Here is a 21,924-nt window from a genome sequence, read left to right as displayed (position 1 = left end):
CTTTGGAAAGTTGTTCTGTTGGAGCAGGTGCACCTAAATACATTGGATCAATATTTAACAATCTTAGGATTTAAAAAAAATCTGGCATGCAAACAGGCAATTGCAGTTTGCAATTGATTCATATTAACTGAATGAATGAATTATTAAACTAAAACTATTCAACATAAAACACAATAAAAAAAAAGGCTTTGTGACAGTATATACACGCTATACTGATATGATTTAAGTAATTGTTCTCTAGGCTTCAGAAATGAGGGAGTTTAAAAATCCTTCTAAATTATATGTAGGCTTATTAGGAATAAATATTAAGAATTAAAGAATGAAGAAAACCACACATAGAGCAAGGAACAGTTCATTTAAATACAGCTATATTTCATGAAACGTGGTTTAATCTTTAATACAATTATCAGACAATTTGGGTTCCTTATGTTACAGTGACCATTTGTTCATGTCCACAACCCCTGCCTCCCCAATATTATGTATAGCCTATAATAAATCCATAAATCCCCCGGGTCATGATACACACAACATAGACTCTGTAATATGGCTCTAAAATCAGCACACACACATGAAAATAAACATGAGACTTGGACTCCCTACCATTGCCTTTCCAACATTATTCCATCTTTGGGTTGCCATATTTCTATCACTTTTGGCATATGAGTGGGACTGTATGACTTGTGAGGAAAATAAATACACGATTGTCATGTATGGATGATAAAACTAGCTAGAAACTAAAGCTCAACAAGGAACCATTAAAAATTAATTTGCAATAGTCTGTAACGCCTAAAGTGAGCTTTTGAAGACAAGCCTTGAATTCTGGCCTAGTGAGCATCATCTGAAATTCATTCAATATGATCAAAAAGAAAACTGTGTAAAACACACAACTCTCACAGGAACTAAAACAACTGCAGATATCATGAAGAAATATAACAACTCATTAAAAGTCAAGAAATAAGTCTTTTGCAATACTTTCAAAACATAAATTAAATCACAAGCAATAAATAAAAAAAGATCAAGTGGTCCAGGATTAACACATAGTACAAACAAAACATTTAAATATATATTTTTTAAATATTAAAATATATATTATTATTTTATTTTATTTAATCTTAAATCAAGAAAAATACAAAAGCAAACAAACAAACATCTTAAGAAAGATTATGGTTTAACTCAGACTGACTGTCAATTTTTTGACTTTGTACTTTGAAGGAATGGTTCACCAGAAAAATTTAATTTGCTGAAAATGTACTCAGGCCTTCCAAGATGTAAATTATTTTGTTTATCATCGGAACAGATTTGGAGAAATGTAGCACTACATCAGTTGCTCACAATAGATCCTCTGCCAGTGAATGGGTGCCGTCAGAATGAGTAGTCCAAACAGTTGATGAAAACATCACAATAATCCACACCACTCCAGTCCATCAATAATGTATTGTGTAGTGAAAATCTGTGTGTTTAAAAAGAAACAAATCATCTGTAAGACATTTTTAACTCTAAATCATTGCTTTAGGTTAAAATATTAGTCCTCTGTTAATAAATATTGCTTTCTCCAACTTCACAAGATATTAACTGATATACTGGAGTAATGTGGATTATTGTGATGCTTTTATTAGCTGTTCTGGACTCTCATTCTGATGGCACCCATTCACTACAGAGAAAAAAAAACTAATCTCTATGTGTATGGTCAAAGGGTGAATAAATCATCAGCAAATGTTCCTTTTTGGGGTGAACTGTTCCTTTAAGTCTTTGGCACATTTAAATAAATGCTGGCATGCAAACATTTTATTTCTGAAAAAAGCACCAGTTAATTAACCCAATGTTTATTTAAAATCGTTTTTTCTAAATAATGCTTCATTTAAAAAAACATCAGATAAGTACATTTGGATTTGAAGGGATTATTTCTAATAAATGCTCTTATAGACAGCTCTTAATGCAGGATTATGTTCAAGTTTTTAAAAGGGCTTTGGTGGCAACAGGAAGGAAGTTTGTACGGCACAGCAAGATACGGATTAAATCTCACTAAGGAACAGAAAAACATAAGTCTCCCGTCCTGCATGTGTCATTCGTTGTGCATCGGACCCTAGGAGATCATTCCTGCGAGTGTGCTTCATGTGTGAAGATGACTCAGAGACTCAGTCCTGCAGCAGATGGACACACACACACACCACACACACCTAGCTGTCTGTCTCCATCCTGTATTGTGTTATTGAGTCTCCTGTAACACTGCTGCATTACCAGGGTATTCTGTTCTGTTCTGGTCCCAGTGTTTTTTTGTCGTAAGTTAATAATGATGCAGCCCACAGGAGGCGCTCTTGCATCACAGATCCATCTGAAGTGTTTGCTGTTCGACAAACACAAGTGATGTTTTTAGCTAGGAAACATATACACGAGTCTGCATGATATAGATTTTAATAGCATGCAACTGATTCTGGATCTGCATTGCAGACTATATTGATTTTACATTTTCTTGCAACTGAAAATAGAACTGAACCTCAAACCAAATAATGATCTATTTATACATTCACCGTGTTGCTCCTAAATGAATAATTGCCCAATATCAAATATAATCTGTTTCTTAATTAAACATGCAGGGAGTACTAATGAGATATGACTGATATTAAACCACAAAAGTTAAGTCAAGCCTCTAAATTATGAACATGATCAAAACTGTCTGGAAACCTGTTCTATTGAATCTACTATATGCATTCTCTCATCAAAACTGATAGATTATAATATATATATATATATATATAATATATTATATATATATATATATATATATATATTTTTTTTTTTTTTTTTTTTATTATTATTATTATTTTTTTGCAGCAAGTTAAAGGCCTTTTAAGAAATTGTGAAAATTTTTGTAGTTCAAGTGTCTTTTTGCTGTGACAATAAATAAAATAATCATAAAAATAACTGTATATTGGTTATAATGTCTGGACAGCAACTTAGGCTTACCTGATTTATACTTACGCATAATTTTTTTGAAAAATCATAGTCAAATAGAGTACTATCAATATGATAAATATGATCTAATAGAACTGGATGTGAATTTTAGATGACTATGAGAATGAGTCAAGTTGTTTCACCCAAGTATTTACACACTTCAATCAGAACCCCGAAACCCTTCTTTCTGTCTGTCTACCCGTATAAACAATAAATCCCAGGATGTAAGAAATGCTGTTTAGCTACAAAAACACACACAGTGAAAGGGAAGTGGTCAACATGTGATGATGTCATTCTGTCGATTTTCGAGCGCAGTGATGATGTCACAACCACAGGAGGAGTGATTTCAGCTGAAGCATCATTCACTCCGTTCCATTCTCACTCTTTAATCCATCTTTATTATTCTGTTTGATACTTTTTCTCCCTGGATTCTCTATGGCCTGACCTTCCCTCATTGAATAAAATCCTCATTCTCATAAGTGTCAGAATACCTGTCCATCGCTGAGAGTCTGGGAAAACCGCTGCTATGTTACCACATCTTTATTTGACCAGCCCTTCCCCTGCTAAAGGGCATGTGGGAGAACAAAGGGGGCGGGGCCCGTGCAGATACATCATCAAGAGGGTGTGGTTTTCACTTCAAATGCTCAGTTTCTGAGCATTCGGTGTCCATGTCAGAATCGAACAGAGAGTGCCCGGTGGCGTCGCTGTCTGGTGACGGTGTGTCATGGTGCGACAGAGCACTTTCCTGCTCCTGGAAGCTGCCGCTGCGTGAGTACAGACCCAAATCCGGAAGCTGGGAAGGAGAATCCGGCTCCTCGCTCAGTCCGTCGTAGTAAAGGTCGTCGACGTCCACAAACCACTCCGGCCAGAATTTGCGGCGGATTCGTTCACAGTACATGGCCAGGTTGATGAACTCGCCTGCACCGATGAAGCAGCTTCAGTCAGTTAATGCACTCAAAACTTTATGTAACAGTATCATAATACACAAAAAGCATGAGTTCATGAGCTCACCTTTGATTAACTGCTCTGGACGTGTTCCTGGGAGAGTCCACATGGCCTGAGCCAGATTACCAAATACAGCAGCATCTACTGTGGAGAGCTCCGGGCCCATTAGATACTTTTTATTGCCTACAGGATAAAATTGTTATTAAACTGAATTATATAAAACAACAGAAAAATTATTTTTCTATATTTTTCATGTGTTTTCTGGTTTGTTGCTATGATGTTCTGGTCTCTAGATATGGCTCAGGTACCTATGGAAGCTTGTTTCTACCACAGATTTAAAAAAATAATAAAGGTAATTGTGATTTATATATTTGTTTTCTCTGAATACTGAATTTACATATTTTCAGAATTGTAAAAATGTCAAATGACTTTTTCCCTCTGATATTTGATTCTCAGATTTTTTTTATCATAAAAAAAGTTAATTATGACTTTTTTCTAGGAATTATGAGTTTATATCATCACAATTTAGAGCAGACAAGTCAGAATTGAGATGAAAAAGTCACAATTACCATATCTGTTATCTCATAAAGGAAAGGTGTTTTCATAGCAATTCACCTGTAGTAAGAGTATGTTCTTTCAAGATTATTCATATTTGAAAAGTAAAATGACTTCAAGTCTTGTTTACTGACACATTTACCAAAACTAATGTATAGAACTGTAATGAGTTTATGCTTAAAACAAGAAAAAAAAATAGAGAGTAAGAAAAATTATCTCGTTTGCCTTAGAATTAAAGTTTACTTTTATCACCACACTTGTTTTAAGCATAATCTCATGCAATATTAAGTATAGTGTATCTTGATATAACAATTTTACTTATTACGTATCTTACTTACAATCTCTATTTATTTGTACTGGAGATTAATACAAAAAAACAAGTAAGTTTCCGGTGTGAAAGGATGATTTAGGCTTTCTGAGCACTAGAGGACAATGATCCATTGCTGCTTTAATTTTGTAACCGGTTTTTAAAAGTTCTTAACTCCAGAGATTCATCTAGAATCTAGATCAGGGATCCTCAACTCTGAACCTCGAGATCCACTTTCCAGCAGAGATCAGATCCAGCCTGGATTAAACACACCCACCTGCAACTTCGCACTGATCCTGAAGACCTGGATTAGTTTGCTTAGGTGTGTTTGATTAGGATTGGAGCAAAACTCTGCAGGAAAGTGGTTCACGAGGTCCAGAATTGAGGACCCCTAATCTAGATTAAATATAGAAAATGACTAAAATGCTACAAATCCTGTCAATAAAGCTAAAAAACTGTGCCTTAGATGTTTAAAACACACCAAGGAATGTGGCAAGGGTGCGCATGTCTTTCTCCATCAGAGAGTAAACCTCCTCTTTGGAGAAGCGTCCGATCCCATGGCCGTACATCTCTCTCTTCACAATGCTGCCGGTCACCTGACTCAAAATCCACCTGAGCATGTCACTCAGCGGCCCGTTTGTGGCTAACATCTTCTGCGTCTCTTCCACATTGTCCACCCACTGACAGTAAGCTATCGTCCTGAAGCAAAATGCACCATATTTAGAATATTAACTCATTTCAGTCATTCAGTAACTTAAATATTCAAGTCACTTATGCAAGTGAATCTGATCTCTGTTTTTCTACAATATAATGAAGCACTGAAGATGTTCATTCAAATATCAGGTTGATTTAGACCATATGTGAAGAAAACCCCCCAGCTCTTTCTCACCAGTAGAAGTGTTCCTCTACCATTTTGGTGATGGCACGTGAGATGGCTTTCTCCTGAGGACTCAGGGTGGAGTTGAGATTCACGCCGAGCTTTTCCTCCAGGAAGTCGATGATGAACTCTGTCCCGCACACCTGCTCCTTATTATACGCTATCCAAGGCATCTTCCCTTGAGGAGACAGCTTCCCATCGAAATAGTTCTGAGGAGAAAACAGCTTGTATGTTTAAAAAACATCCACCTCTTTTCACAACGTATCATTATCATATATTTTGATACCTGGTAAGGAAGGTCCGCCATCCGCAGGTATGTTTCTATCTTCAGGCAGAAAGGGGACAAGCTAGGCACTCCAGTTTTGGGCCGGGCAAACTGATGCAGAATGATGGCATCTTCAGAGTCCAACTCCTGTTCCTTCCTACAGGGCAGCAAATATGGAAGTGAATTAGAAATTAATGGAGATAAAAAAAAGTTCACAAATACACTAAAACATCATAAAGTGGTACATTTTCTTTTAAAAATGCACCAGAAACTGTCCAAAATGAGCAAGATTCAGCACCATCTACTGTGAAAAGCTTTGAGCCCATTAGATACTAATGGGAAAAATCCTATTATTACCTTGGGAGAAATTATATTATTAAATTGAATTATGTAGGGGGAAAAATAGATTTTTATGCAGTTTTTATGTGTTTTCAGATTGATGGTTGCTATAATATAGCTTAGTTACTTCCTTCAGTGTCTCTGGGAATTTTTGAAATGTCATCCTCTTTAAACCAACTTTATCATATTCTACAATTTTCAATTTTGTTTCAAAACACACCAGAAACTCTTCAACATGACCATATACAGCATTATCTATTGTGCAAAGCTTTGGGCACATTAGATACTTTTAATTGCCTTTGAAACAAAGTATATTATTATTAAATTAAATTACTTGATACAATTGGGGTAAATAGATTTTTAGATTATTTTTAATGTGTTTCCTGGTTGGTTGTTATAATATTCTGTTTTTTTTGTTTTTGTTTTGTTTTTTGTTTTTTACATTTTATAATTTTTAAACAGAGTTCATCAACTCCTAAAATTATTTAAAAAAAAAATTAAAATGGACCAGAAATATTCCAGAAACACTTTAGATCGATTCAGAGTTCAGTCTTTAGTGATTAGTCGCTGTCCACTTCAGTGGTGCTGAAACACATTCAAAACATCACAGTCAGTAGAGTTCTCTCTTCAGTTTTGTACTTATAAGTGTGTCTCTGATTTTAAAACAATTAATAATATGTAATTATATTTGTGTAATGCATGTCTGAATCAATAGCTCATGTGAATGGTCATCAAATAACACCAAGCCTTTCCCAGGGCCTTGTGTAACCTGAGATGTTTTGCTAAGTACTAACAGCACTGCCATTTCTGCAAAGGTCAGAGACAAAGCAAAAGCACAGAATTAAACCCAGCTGGCTCTGATCACTACATTGACGGGTCACTATTTACACATTGTCAATAAGGGTATGATAAGGTCATTCTATAACATCACAATATCAAAAGGAGATATCCTCAAGGCCTACATATAGAGACGCTCCTGCAGCCATGCCCTTGATATAGCACACATCAACATGTCAACATGCGTAGACGAGGTAATAAATAGCATACTGCTCAAAATTCAATCAGTTGGCAGGTTCTGATTCTGATATTCATATTCACTGTATTCATCACTCTTCAGCGTAGGATAACGAATGGCTGCATTGCATTCTGTTGACATGAATTTAGGTAATTTTTCTTACATAAAAACCCTGTTTATGCCCCTCTCACTCCACCCAAAGGGGATATATATATATATATATATATATATATATATATATATATATATATATATAAGCATTACATAAATCGTAATAATAACAAAAACAGAATAATACAATTATTGTTATATATAATTGTTAAATATTATTTACAAAATATTAAATATGTCAAATAATGTCTAAAATATTTAAATATTAATATATTAAAATATAAACATTAAATTTCTATAAATTATATATAAAAGTACAAGCACTGCATGGATAGCAGTAATTATAATTTATATTATTATCACCACTGTCTATGCAGTGCTTATTTATTGAGTGCTAATATATAAACGTTGCATAGATAGATAGATACCTAATGACAAGCAGCTCGTGTAGTAAATAGGCAGCGGCGGCGAGCAGCGCGCCCCCGGTGATGTAGAGCGTTTTTCTCCACCAGGAGTCGACTCCTAACGCAGACATGATCCCTCCGCACTCCTGCAGCGGGTAGGCTATAATGTACCCATATAACGAGAGATCCTCCTCAGAGCCGCACAAGCCGAGCGAGAGGCTCTTGTTCCGGCCCAGTTCAAGCGCGCAGGAGCGGCTCCAGGCGAAGGCGACGTGCCAGTACATCCTCTCTCTCCTCTATCCGCCCTTCGGCCCGGTGTGGGTTCGACAGAGGAGGCTTCATCAGTGCCGCAGGGTGGAGGTGGTGAGGATGTGGGTGTCAGAGGGTCTAAGGACAAACGGATGAGGAGCAGCAGCGGGCATGTCGCCTCCTGATGCTGGCCGTCCGTCCCCGCGGTGGGGTCGGCATCAATCCGCAGCCGCTCGCCGCCGCTGTTTACCGCACAGCTGAGCGCTGTACGTCACCAGGGGCGGGGCTGCTGATGCTGCGAGGGGGCGGGACGAGTGCGCAGATTCGCCACTCTCATTGGTCAGATCCACTTGTTCGGTAACAAAAAATTCATAATAGCTCATTGTATGAAATCAGTAATTTATAAAGGTTCCATTATTTTGTTCCAGAAACATTTGATGAAGTAGCTTCGCAACTAACCTCACAGAACGAAGGATTAATAATATGTTCTATTTACATCAGTGTTATTTTCATATCATGTACCGTACATCTGCTGTAGCTTACATTAATATTTGGAATTCAGTTTTTTTTTTCATTTACGTTTTTTACATTATTATTATAAAATTAAATAGTTATAGTTTAAACGATTTTAGTTAATTTAGTAGGTTAATTCATGACAATTGGCAGATTTTTGTCAGTCATTTTAAAGATAATTTTTTTTTCCCAATTTACCTGAATCACCCTACATCGAAAATTTCACATAATTCACAATGCACCATTAAAATTAAGTTTAAAATATAACATAAAAGTATAAATTAATTTAATATAATTTAAAACTTTATAAATATATAAAAATATTTTATATAATTATAGAAAATAATTAAATTATATATTTAATATATAATTTTTAAATATCATTTTAACACAGGACACTTTTCATGCCAAAAAAAAAAAAAGATTTGTAATTTTTGTTTCAACAGCAGCTTTATTCAATAAGGCTTCTGAGCTCCATTATAGACAAATTAATGAGAACACTCCAAGCCCTCTCATCTTACAGAGCTCTCACATTGACAAATATATATACAGGCAAATAATGGGTACAATGCATCACGGAGAAGGGCCACATTTATGCAAGTTCACTCAATAAAGATGAGGCAACACTCCTAAAGCACAACTAAAATTAAAATAATTCCATTCAAAACACACCCAAACATGTATGTTCTGTAAAATAATTTGAAGTCCTTCATGTCCACCAAACTAATGATGGAGATGCAAATGATAGGAAGTGAGGGATTTGATAACCACATCTAAGACGTAGATCTACATGGCCAAAACCCTGAAGATATTGGCTTGTCCTCCATGGACAACAAATCTAAAAACAAACAAAATGAAAGCAAAAAAACAAAATTCATTTGGTTTTATGTCAAGTACACATATAGCATAATCATACAGTAAATTTATGAGACAAAACAATGTCAAGGGCTATAAATGGAAAGCATATTTACAATGCCGTTTGAAGCATACTGTGATCGACTCAACTATCTGTGTCACTTGTGCATTTTAACTCACATCCACATGTGCATCAAATATCCAATCAGGATTTGATTACACAGTACGAGGGTTCAAAAGATCGCCGTCACATAGCCCTGTGGCCAATCAGTTTACAGACCGCCACTTTGTAAAGAGGACTGATCCGTTTCCCTGAGGAATACAAACTGTGATATGGTCAACGAGAGGCACGCATACAAATATATTTGCGATTAAACACACACACTCTCTATTTGCCGCTCTCAGACAGAAAATAATCAAGTTTTCTTAGTTCCCAAAGAGCATCCGCTAAAAGAAGCTTAATGGGACTTTTCAAGGAAGTCAGGACCATCGACTAACAAGATCTGGGAAAACAGCACCCCTCTTAATCAAACAAATACCCAATGAGGTGCGTTTGTGTGTGTGTGTGTGTGTTGTGTGTGTGTCCGTAACATTCAAGACAACAGCCTTAGGCTTGCCAGTAAACTCTAAATCAAAGCATATTTCCTATTGGTGAGCAGTTCGGACATGGGCTGCTCTGATTGGTGGAAGGAAGGAGGTGGCATCATTCTCTCTGCTCTGATTGGTGGAAGGAAAGAGGTGGCATCATTCTCTCTGCTCTGATTGCTGGAAGAGCCCAGAAGAGAGGAAAGAGAGGATTTGTGCCGGGAATGTGTTTCCCACAGTCATAAAACAATGAGCTTGTGAAAAGCAGCATTCAGATGTGCCGGGATGTGCTGTGTTTGTGTATCACTCCACCTCAGGTCCTCCAGCAGAGGCCGCTCTAGGACTGACTGTACGAGCTGTTTTGACTCCCGTTTGAGCTCTGGTCAGTCTCACTGTTGAAAGAAAAGAAAATACGGGCGCAGAAGTGAGAGGAGATAAAAAAAGGTCTTTTCCACTTTTCTTAAAACTATAAAAATTACCAAAAATGTTGGTAATTGAAATAAAGCTGAAATAAAATATAGATGAAAAACTTGAACTTGAGCTAAATTTAGAAATGTTGCCTTGAAAACTAACTAAAATAAGCATAAGTACTAAAGTTACTAAAACTAAAAACGTAATAAAAATTAAAACCAGCCTTAATAAAGGGCTTTTCCACTATTTGAAAATGTTTCAAATAATTTTGAGTACTAAAATAATAAAGAAAAAAAAACTTAAACCTAAAACTTAAAAAAATATTTGAACATAAAACAGACTTTAATAAAGGGATTTTTTTCTAACTATCAAAAACAATAAAATAAAAATAAATAATATAAATGAATAAATACAGGATGAAAAACGTACATTTTAAAAACTTGCCATAAAGCTATATAGACACGGTCAAAATAAATAAATCAATCAATCACAAAAGCACATAAAATTTGTAAAATGTAAACTGAAAATATAAGCATGAAAACTAATTCAAAATATGAATAAATAATATAAAAGTTTATAAACAACACTAAAATATCATTGGGCAGTATCATCAACCATGTTAAATGCGGTGAAAAATTCACAAGTGTGAAAGCATGCATTCTAATTAAAACTGTGACATTAACTCTAAAAAAAATTTTTTTTATCTATAACTGTAGTATAATCCAGTAATTGTACTTTTATCCGTGACATTTACAAGAATTCAAGAGTTGCAAAGACATTTTGCACTGAAATGCACTGCCTCTTTTCATTGTTTCTCTTTGCATTAGTGAAAGCTTCCCAGAATATTTCCATATAGATAAATATAGTGTTGTGTGATTGTGAAAACTGAGGTCTGCAGTCTGTCGTACCTGTTAGGAGGAGGTTTGGGTTTGGGCACTTTGTTGAGCACAACGGCCATTTCCTTCCTATCATCAAAGTTCTTCCACTGGTCATAGAGTTTCAGAATCACCCTGATAATCTCCAGGATCTGTTTGGAGGAAAGCTCCTATGTTAATTTACACAGCAAGGCAGAAACATTCATTCATTTTTACAGCCGAGTGTGTCTTACCTTGTCCATGTCAACAGACAGCTCAGCGAACCACTGCCTGGCATCTTTCTGCTGCACCACACAGGCCACATGCAGGCAGGCTGGAGGGGGAGGGACACACAATCTGTAACTCCGCCCACTGGTATGTGACATGACAATGTCTTTATACAGTTATTTGGATTAAATATAGGCAGTTTGTTCTTACCCAGTGCTATCATAAATGGAGGATAAAGCAGACACAGGTCTGTCCTGTAGGTGTCGTTCACTATCCTCCTGCACACATTCACAGGACATTCAAGTTCACTCATTCAGCTTATTTTGCGAGACAGAAGTAAGCTATCTTCTGTGAATGTGCAAGACTTCCGCTTCTTTAGCTGCTATAGGAAAATGACATGTGAAAAAGGAAATGTAGTAAACCAGTATTATTTTAGTATCATTGGGATATATAATAGTTTTTATTAATATTTTGAATCAGTTTAATTTTAATATTCGCGGTTTTCATCTTAAAGTTTTAGTAATTCTGTTATTTTTCTCGTTAGTTTTTGTTTGTCTATAGTTTTTATACATTTTTATTCAGTTTTAGTTATTTTCATATATTAAGTTAAACTAAATTAAAAGGAGAAATGATGGCATCTAGCCAAAATAGAAAATATATATATATTTCAGTTCATTTTTGTTTATTTCAGTTATTTTAGTTTTTATTTCTACAACTATTTCTATAACTATAATAATCCTGCAGAAAATGGTAACACTATTTGCACTTCAAACCAATTTATTTATAATATATATATATATATATATATATATATATATATATATATATATATATATATATATATGATAATAAATGTAAAATATTATAAGAAATACAATTCAAGCAATATAACAGTTTTTGTAAAAAAAAAATATTAAAAACATTTTTGCTAATTAAAATAAAGCTAAAATAAAATATTAATATTAGATTAAAAATGTAAATAAAAATTAGATGTCGTTTTGGTAACTAACTCAAATAAGTTTAAGTACTAAATGTTTTTTTTATTATTATTAATTAAAACCAAAACTGAACTAAAACTGAAAAAAATAAAAATAATAAAGATATAAAAAATAATAAAAATAAAAACATAAAAATGGCAAAAACACAACAAAATTACTTTAAAAAAAATAAAAAAACTAACAAAAAAAAACTTAAATTACACTGCTGGAAGCAAATGACACCGGACGCCTCACACATTCATTTTATAAACAGTCGCACCTGCTCTTGCATTAAAAACAAGATTTTTTAATGAAAGAAGAGCTTTCAGGAGAGGCATAGATTCAAAAGCAAGAGGCTTGTATCTGCAACTTATCTAATCAACATTTCCTTCACCGCCCACTTAGACGTTTCTAACACACTTATAAGGCAAAATGAACAGTGCTTGCTTGTTTTCCATGCCGTCTGAAGCCACGCTCCTCACCAAGCCAGCGGCAGCAGCATGTCCTCCTGCCCCATGTCTTGCACATACTGCAGTAACGGTCTGTAAGGGTGATACACGATCAGACAGCAGTCCTGAAACAAATCCAAACCAAACACCCATGAACAGACAGCAAAAACAAACACCTGAACATCCCAAAGAAGAAGAATCAATACCAACCATGAGCTCCAGTAAGTAGAATTCACACTCCAAGATCTAGACACAAAGAGAGAAGCATGAGTTCACTGCAAAACATGTGGATCATTTTTCCCATTATGATTATCCATAAACGTTCCACCAGGCCTCTGAGACCCCTGATCAGTGGTGTCCCCAACAAATAAAACTCTTTGTAATCATACCACACTTATCACCAGCCCGAGACACGGGCCAACAGTCATTTTCACCATAACGAGACTTTCCTACGAAGGTGTTGTAAGCGTGAGGAATGTCGCTCCTGATTGGGTGTCAGAAACTTGGTGACCCTTAGGATGTGACAGAAGGCTGCATCATCACACACACAATCTCAGCCTCTCAGACAGCGTTTCCATCATATGAATCAGATTGTTTTATCTAGATCTTTAGTGACGCGGTCAGATTTGTTTGGGACTGTAACAGCAAGGCCATCTGGAACAACTCGCCTACTGCTGGAGCAAAGCAAAGAAGTCTGACTCACGTGGTTCATTCTGAAGGGAAACTCCTTTGGAAAGGCATAAGAGAACCTTGTTTTCACTGTTACAAACAGAGAAAGATGTATTTAATCCATATTAGTATGAAAACATGATCTGGGATTCCCAAACCTTACTGATAGTGAAGAGATTTGGTGATTTTTTTTAATTTTTCATTTTAGATTTGCATCTCAAATAAATGCATCTTGATTAAAGGATGTTTAGACATTTGTACTAAAAAATAAAAATACTAAGGAAGACAATCTTTTTTTCCCAGTGCATGCAACATTTATTATCATGACTTTATGATTTTAAAATCTTTTAAAGTTCTTTATTTGTGGAAGGGGGGAATTAAGTCTTGTTAAGACCCGTTGAAACCCTGTACTTTATACTGTTAAATTGCATTTCTGTAGTAATATATGATGCTGTCGGATGAGTTTGTGAAATATAAATTACTTACTCACAGACGTTGCTGCTGAAATAAGGCGTGTGTTCGAAACAACACCAAATTCCTGTTAAGGAAATATTTTTTTTATTACATTAAAAATCAAAATGATGCATCTTTCAGCAGAAATTCCCATATTGAGAGTGTTTACCTCTACTTTAGAGGCAAGAAACACACATGTGGGGGCCATCAGCACAGGGTCTATGCTCTTCAGAGAGTACCTGAAAACAAGCCAAGAGCTTTCTTTAACTTTCATGCAAGTGTACTTGAAAAAAGCCACAGAGAATAAATGTAGCACCCTCATTTGTAAAACACAAGGGCCATCAATCTTAAAGTCGAGCACCAATCTTTACGGAGGAAGTAAAGGCTGTAACAAAGAAAAGGACCTGCTCACCTGGCGTAGAAACGCTTAAAGTAGACTGTTGCCGTTGCGATGACCTGCTGCCTGAGTTTCAAGTGTTCCCCTAAAGCTTGAATCACTGCCACGAGAAGACAAATTAAACTATTTAAAGTGTTTAAAGACAAGGTTTAATGCTATTGAATTTGAATGAACATTTCCTTAAAAATGTATCTTGAATAAAATACAAAGCAGCCAAATTACACCTGAAGATTTGCATAAATTCAGAACAGGCCCATGTTCATATTTTAAAAATAATTTATCTCCATACCATTGGCAAAAAATATCTGTAGCTTCCAATATTCCTCCTCGGTGAGGAACTTGAGATCTTTCTGTCTCTCCTTCATCAGATCCTGTTTGTCCAGAACCCACTGCAGACTGATAAGAACAAACACCAGACACTTAAAATCCAGAAATCATAAAATAATAACTTATAAATCAACGCAGCGGCATTACATAGTATATTTAATATACTCCTAATTTATGTCACTTCATTTCCAAACTTCATACAAGCATCAAAACAAAATGATACTTACTGAAAAACGTAAAAATCACTTAAAACGATAAAAATGAACTAATGCCGTGAATGACACATTTATTATTTTTTTCATAAATTTAATTTATCTATGGTTTCTTCAGTTCAAAGCCACTAGCCAGCCGGCTAAAACTAATAATCCAGATATTTAAACTATTCCAAAAATAATAGACATCCATTCTGGTATATATTCTTTATCGTGGTATTAACTAAGATAAAATAAATTAAAAAAAAAAAACATTAGCTACAATTAGGCAAATCCATGAGTTTGTATGGTTTTATTTCTCTTGCAGCTTCGAAGCAGCAAAACCTCTAGAAATTCCTTTAATGTCCTCGATTTATTTACAAAACCGATCTCTACTTACTAATGTGAGCTCTGCCAGAAGTTCCCTGCCATCCTGAGATTTTTTAGGTAGAAAATAAACTTAACGTGATCTTAAATTGAGTTAAAATAAAACGATACTCTGATTAAATCAGACGATGAGCGCGACATAAAAAACACTCCGTGTAATTTAAATGTGCACATGAAAACGGTCCGGAAGAAAGCAAATCTACGCATGAGTTCCGGGCAGTTTCATACCATACCATAACATAACATAACATAACTTTTTTTCGTATTAAGACGTGCTTTCCTTTTGAAGCAAAAAAAAAAAAAAAAAAAAAAAAAAACGCATGCAAACTTGTCCTTGCTAAGGAAGGATAGTACATAGGATGCTGCAATATGATTTGTAACAAATACATCTTCACGTTCCCATCACTTGTACTTTGTACAAAATAGTTGGTTGGTCATCCTTGAACCAAAGTAGAAAAATGCATATGTTATTATTTACTGCCAATATATTATTAGGTAAACTGCCAACTTATATTTGTAATCTTTTATCATATTATACTTCTAATTATATAATACACTTTACAAACCACATTTGACTGTTCGCTCTGAGTTTGGCAAAAACAGCCTTTTCCTCAGCTGTGGAATGAAATGCTGAGTGTTAGGATGTTATAAAAAAATCCATCTCTAAATATTTGTAGAAATCTTTTGGAGTTCTACCTGGAAGAACTTGTGAATGTCTTTTTAAATATGATGTTAGATGATTATTTTTGTCTGTCTAATTTCCTATGCTGCCATTTTGGCCACTCCCTGGTAGAAGAGATTTATATATCAGTGGGATAATTCTTGGTAAAATATAATATAATATAATATAATATAATATAATATAATATAATATAATATAATATAATATAATATAATATAATATAATATAATATAATATAATATTTTTGTATATAATATAATAGTACTGTTATCATTATATATAAAATATAAATGTATCATATCAATTTAAAGGTAACAAATAATATTTCATGCCACTTTGATGCTATTTAGCCCTATATAATAATTATATTGGAATTTTCTTTATGCGTTTGTTTGCTTGTTTGTTTCCAGAACATAATAAAGTAAATTCTAATTGTAGCAGCATGCTCTTCCTTGATGAGGTCACCAGCATTTTCAGTCTCGGAGTTTTTAGACAGTTTCAGATGCAGAGAATTTCATTATATCAGGCTTGCCGTCTTCATTAGGAAAGCTCACTCGTCTATTTTTATCGCGGTAAAGCTCTTCGCACTGGCCCGTCAGATAGTTGAGTGGAGGGTTCGACTCTGTGTCAGACTGAGGTTCGACATTCCTCGCCCGGACAGCAGGTATAAAGCTCCATCATCCATGAGCGCAGGCACAACGCTTCTGGAGCATCTCTGGAGACGTGCGAGGAACTACAGCTTCACCATGAGTCACAGTCCAGAAAGATTGTCCTCTTACCGCCGTCACTTTGAGGGTGGCCTGACCTCTTCCACGCTTCAGGTCCGGGTCTCCAGCCCTTCGCCCACCCGTGGAGCCGCGCGCCACCGCTCCGCCAGCTACACCCGCAGTGGCACTATGGGGCGCAGGGCGCGCTCCGGATCCCGCAAATCACGCATGACCAGGTATGCCTTATCATATCATATCATATCATATCATTATTTCAGCTATGACATTTTTTATTTTTGTGTACTTTAGATCTAAGTACTAAAATAACTATAACTATAAGCTATGCAGACATTTTTTTTTTTTTACTAAAACTAAAATTAAAATTAAAAATAAAATCTTGTTTTAAATCTAATTTAAAATATTGAATATATATATAATATATTGAATATATAAGCATATCAAGGATACTAAAATAACTCTGGCAATAATATAATAATAATAATGCAGTTAACTAAAACTAAAAGCATAAAAAAATGTTAATTACTCTAAATAATATAATCATTTAAAAGAAATAAAATATTGTAAAAATTCTGCTAGATGCCAGGGTAACAATTCTCATTTCTGTTTAGTTGAAGTATTAAAAAAACAACAACAACAACAACAACAAATAAAAAAAATAAACTAAAAACTAAAACTTATAATAAAAATATACAGACTTATTTTTCAAAAAAAAGGTTAGAAAATGTCAAAAACACAACAAAGTTACTAAAACCTTGACTCAATACACGAGACAGAAAATGTTCAATTAAAATCGAATTCAAAATATCAACAAAAATATTATATTATATCAATTATACTAAACTAACACTGGCAGTAATGGCTATAACAATAATATATAATATCATTAATAATAATAATTTTATTGCATTATATATTTGATAATTAAATTGGTCAAATAGCTTGTATTTTGTATTACCTTTAAAAAAATATACATTTTTTACAATAAACGCTATTTACCTTCTACAGCAGCGTGAGTATGGGAACGCTGTGTCTGGGCATGGGTTTGGGGGTAGCTGGGGGTGCGCTGGATCTGGACGCTGCAGCCGCTGAGAACCAGGCTTTCCTCAGCACACGCACCAGTGAGAGAAAGGAGATGGTCACCCTCAATGACCGTCTGGCTGTATATATTGAGAAGGTAAGACACTTCTGAAGCATGCTTCTCCATCTTCTCCTTTTGCTTTCCCATTTTGTAGACCAGCCTGTGAGTTTGAGTGGTCTTGTTCCAGGTACGCTCTCTGGAGCAGAGCAACAAGCTGCTGGAGACAGAAATTGAGGGCATCAAGAGCCACCATGTGAAGCCGTCTGGACTTCGACTGCTCTATGAGGACCAGCTGAGGGAGCTGAGGAGGATTGCTGACCAGATGAAAGTCCAGCGGGTGAGGGATGACCACAGGCCAATCACGACTTACTTACACATTTAGACCATAACTTACTCATTTATAGCAAGTATCTACCCTTGCTTTTGTAGGACCTGGCAGTAGCAGCAAAGGATGCCATGGCAGGTCAGCTGGAAATGCTGAAGGTGAAATACGAGGAAGCTTTGGAGGCCAGGAAAAAGGCAGAGCTTGAAATTGAAACCTTCAGACCGGTAAGGTTCAACTTAATACACAAAAAACTGTAACATCGATCGGTTTTACTTAATGATTGGTGCTCAAACTCCCTTTGACTACTAGGATGTGGACGCAGCCACATCCGCCCGAATTGCCTTGGAAAAACGACTGGAAAACCTGGAAGTGGAGCTTGAGTTCCTGCAGAGGATTCACAAAAAGGTGCAGGCCATTTAAATATAATATTATAATATTATAAATGTCATCATATTATTATAAATAATAATATATAATAAGAACTGACTAAGAAATTACTTTTTTTCTTGCAATTCTGAGTTCTGAATTCTGAATATAATATAATATAATATAATATAATATAATATAATATAATATAATATAATATAATATAATATAATATAATATCCACTGTAAAAAATGACATGATAAGTCATGGCAACATATCTTTTTAAATTTCTTTAGCTTATCAAAATATTTTTTTTATTTTATCAAGGTTATCAAACTTCTTTTTTAAAGTTATACAAGATTCATTTATTATTCTTAAAAACGTAAGGCAGAAACTTTTTCTGCTGACGGTAAAATTTACTTTTACTATTCTCAACGAATATTCTCAAATGCTATGTGATTTTATTGTTAATCACTGGGTATCTCGTTGTATTGATATGTTATTGTACTTTCTGACAACTGTTTTGATTAAACAACATTTTTTGTATGTCAGGAAATCGAGGAGTTGATGGCTCAGATTTATGGATCTGTGGCTAAAGTAGATGTGGCCTTCTCTTTGCCCGATCTGGCATCCGCCCTCAAACAGATCCAGGCTCAATATGACAGTATCGCTGCCCAAAACCTGCAGGTAATGAGGACGGGCCGCATATAAACCTCATTATCCCTTACACTGAACTCAAATGCTCATGTTTTTCCCGACTGGTGTTTACTAGGAGATGGACGCTTGGTATAAAGCAAAGTTTCAAGATCTAAACAAAGCTACATCACGGCATGTGGACACAGTGAGGAGCATCAGAGAGGAACTCACAGCTTACAAGAGAGAGGTGTGGGAAATCCTGTCCCGTGCCTCATTTAATAAAAGCACCCAACTCTACTGCCTTATAAATTGAATGCATGTGTGTTTTTAGATTCAGAATAAACAGAGAGAGCTGGACGCTCTAAAAAACAGGAATGAAGCACTGCTGCTACAGATCCAGGAAGCACAGGAGAGACACAAGAAAGAGGAGGAGGGGCTACAGGTAAAGCCACACCCCTTCAAATGTAAAGAGAACATGTCACAATGGCTACAAATCAAATCCTCTTGAGCGGACTCATGGGATAGTAAAGTGTCCATCATATGTGTACTTCAGAATCTCGATGGACATAGTAACTTGCTACCCTTTGACTACCATTTTCTAAATACTGTAATTTCAAAAATACTACTCTTTTATAGTAAAGGGAAATATGCAAACTTATGAATAGTAGATATTCTAGAACAGAATGTCATTGAGACCCAGGGTGGGCCCTTTTTGTAGCAACCACCCAGAAAATAACCTCACTGCATTGTAACATACAAGCATTCATGAATGAGTTACACTCAATTTGATTCGAAGATCTCAAAAAATCATGTGTCATAGATCCGTATCGAGACTTTAAAGGAGGAACTGAAGTCTATTAAAGGGAAGATTGGGCTGCTGCTGAGAGAATATCAGGAACTGCTCAACATTAAGATGTCGCTGGAGATTGAAATCACCACATACAGGTACTTCAGTGCTGCCATCACACCACAGCACATTGAATGAGTGATACATTGCATCTTAAAATTCAGTTTTTTTTTTAGATTTAAGCGCCGAATTGCGAGAAATAATCTCAGAATTCCAAGATATAAACTCTCAGTTCTAAGAAAACTAATCTAAATTGTGACTTTTTTTCTGAGTTTCTGAGTTTGAGTTTACATCCCGCAATTCTGTTTAGTTTTTTCACCATGGAATTAAAAAAGGTAATTTGCAACTTTTAATCTTACAATTCTGACTTGTTTCACTGAATTATGAGTTCTTTATCTTGCAATCCTGACATTTTCTTTGAATTCTGAGTTTTGCATCTCACAATTCAGTTTTTTTCCAACATGGAATAAAAAAATAAAAAAGGTAATTGCAGTAATTCTGAGTGGTTTTTTGCCTTGAAACTATTTACCTCACAATTCTGACTTTTCTCTCGCAATTGCAAATTTGTGAATTTTTTTGAAAGTTTATATCTCACAATTCAGTTTTTTTTTTCTCAAAATTGTGAAAAAAGAGTTTTCAATTGTGATATAAATACTTTCAATTCCCTTTTTTTATCCTGTGGCAGAAATGGGATTCCATAATATAGTGATTAAAAATGGTTAACCACATACACATAGTTTAAGATTCTTGGTAACTACCGATATCTAACCCATTTTTGATTTGCCTGTGGTATTGCAGGAAGCTGATAGAGGGAGAAGACAGTCGCTTGTCCAGTATGGTGAGTGGACTGTCTCTCATGAGCGTGAGTGCAGGAAGGGTCAGCAGTGTTTCTGGGGCGATCCGTGGAGCGGTGAGCTCAGCCGCCTCAGAGAAGATGCTCTCCAGCAGCACAATAGTCAACCACAACCATCACGAGTCTGTGGAGGAGTTCACTCACGAGCAGGCTGTGGAGATGACCGAGAGAAAGACTGTCCTCATTAGGTACAAGTACACCATTCCAACACAACATTACAAAACAACTTCATACTTCTTTTTTTTATTATTATATTATAAAATGCATCTGGATGCTAATTCCGATCTCACTTTGGTTGCAGAACAGTTAAGACAGATGAGGACATGTTTGAAAGGGACACCCAAGAACGTACCATCACTATCTCTGGCGCCGCAGAAGAGAACGATTGAAATAGTCTCATTCCCATTTCCATCAAAGTTAATTCATTTAGAGTTGTTGTTGCTCAGATCTCACATTCTGTTATCAAAACCGGTGACAAACCAAATGTCAAAAAAAGTTTTTCATCCTTTGCTACCTGCTTTGACTGAATAGCTGTAACTGCGTCTATAAGCGTTTAACTATGTCTCATCTGATTCTTCAAAACAAATAAAGTTTGACTGCAGAGCAGAAGTGCCTGAAGTTTTTTTTAATGCAGTGCATGTATGGCACACTCAGAAAAGTAATGCTTTCATATTTTTTTTACAGGTAATATCAGATAGAAGAAACCACCAGAATGATAGGATACAATGTTTATTCGATTTTCTAAGAACCCAGGTAGCATTTTTATTGGAGAAAAAGGGTATAAAATCACATAAAGCTACATACAATCAGGTTTAATTCACCTCTATTATATTTAATACAATAAGGCTTTTATTAGAGAGCTACCCAGTTTTGATTGCATATTCACTACTATTCAAAAGTCTACTATTTAGTTTTTCTGGAAAATAATTATCATGGTTTCCACAAAGATATGAATCAATAGCACAACTGTCTTCAGCATTGATAATAATCAGAAATGTTTCTTAAGCAGCAAATCAGCATATTAGAATGATTTCTGAAGGATCATGTGACCACAGGAGACTGGAGTAATAATGCTGAAAATTCAGCTTTGCAT

At 35.3% G+C, this 21,924-nt stretch overlaps 3 protein-coding genes across 5 annotated transcripts; 1 reads left to right on the top strand and 2 right to left on the bottom strand.

The window, feature by feature from the left end:
* Nucleotides 1–3,283: 3,283 nt before the first annotated feature.
* LOC113071859 (failed axon connections homolog) lies at nucleotides 3,284–8,387 on the bottom strand. Its single transcript, XM_026245163.1, has 6 exons — nucleotides 7,795–8,387; nucleotides 5,923–6,058; nucleotides 5,649–5,845; nucleotides 5,241–5,458; nucleotides 3,964–4,080; nucleotides 3,284–3,870 (listed from the first exon to the last, which is right to left on the bottom strand). Exons 1-6 carry the CDS (start codon nucleotides 8,052–8,054, stop codon nucleotides 3,584–3,586), a joined length of 1,215 nt encoding a protein of 404 aa, XP_026100948.1. The 5' UTR covers nucleotides 8,055–8,387; the 3' UTR covers nucleotides 3,284–3,583.
* A 576-nt stretch (nucleotides 8,388–8,963) lies between these two features.
* LOC113071858 (cyclin-C-like) lies at nucleotides 8,964–15,489 on the bottom strand. 2 transcript variants are annotated; one of them, XM_026245162.1, is made up of 13 exons: nucleotides 15,329–15,489; nucleotides 14,700–14,806; nucleotides 14,426–14,510; nucleotides 14,183–14,252; nucleotides 14,047–14,098; nucleotides 13,595–13,650; nucleotides 13,102–13,137; nucleotides 12,925–13,016; nucleotides 11,676–11,743; nucleotides 11,492–11,571; nucleotides 11,292–11,410; nucleotides 10,285–10,364; nucleotides 8,964–10,152 (listed from the first exon to the last, which is right to left on the bottom strand). In XM_026245162.1, exons 1-12 carry the CDS (start codon nucleotides 15,358–15,360, stop codon nucleotides 10,310–10,312), a joined length of 852 nt encoding a protein of 283 aa, XP_026100947.1. In that variant the 5' UTR covers nucleotides 15,361–15,489; the 3' UTR covers nucleotides 8,964–10,152; nucleotides 10,285–10,309. The 2 variants fall into 2 exon arrangements, with proteins under 2 accessions (XP_026100947.1, XP_026100946.1); XM_026245161.1 differs by having other exon boundaries at nucleotides 8,964–10,364; nucleotides 15,329–15,488.
* Nucleotides 15,490–16,450: 961 nt separating this feature from the next.
* Nucleotides 16,451–21,438, top strand: LOC113071857 (desmin-like). 2 transcript variants are annotated; one of them, XM_026245160.1, is made up of 11 exons: nucleotides 16,451–16,940; nucleotides 17,731–17,899; nucleotides 17,991–18,140; nucleotides 18,233–18,352; nucleotides 18,438–18,533; nucleotides 19,048–19,182; nucleotides 19,268–19,378; nucleotides 19,463–19,573; nucleotides 19,952–20,076; nucleotides 20,777–21,019; nucleotides 21,138–21,438. In XM_026245160.1, the coding sequence occupies exons 1-11, from the start codon at nucleotides 16,453–16,455 to the stop codon at nucleotides 21,139–21,141; spliced, it is 1,752 nt and encodes a 583-aa protein (XP_026100945.1). In that variant the 5' UTR covers nucleotides 16,451–16,452; the 3' UTR covers nucleotides 21,142–21,438. The 2 variants fall into 2 exon arrangements, with proteins under 2 accessions (XP_026100945.1, XP_026100944.1); XM_026245159.1 differs by having other exon boundaries at nucleotides 21,133–21,438.
* The last annotated feature ends 486 nt before the right edge of the window (nucleotides 21,439–21,924 follow it).

The sequence above is a fragment of the Carassius auratus genome, unplaced genomic scaffold, assembly GCF_003368295.1.
Source record: "Carassius auratus strain Wakin unplaced genomic scaffold, ASM336829v1 scaf_tig00008333, whole genome shotgun sequence".
NCBI lineage: Eukaryota > Metazoa > Chordata > Actinopteri > Cypriniformes > Cyprinidae > Carassius > Carassius auratus.
The sequence above is the reverse complement of the archived record's forward strand: the minus strand, read 5'-3'. Positions and strand labels throughout refer to the sequence as shown.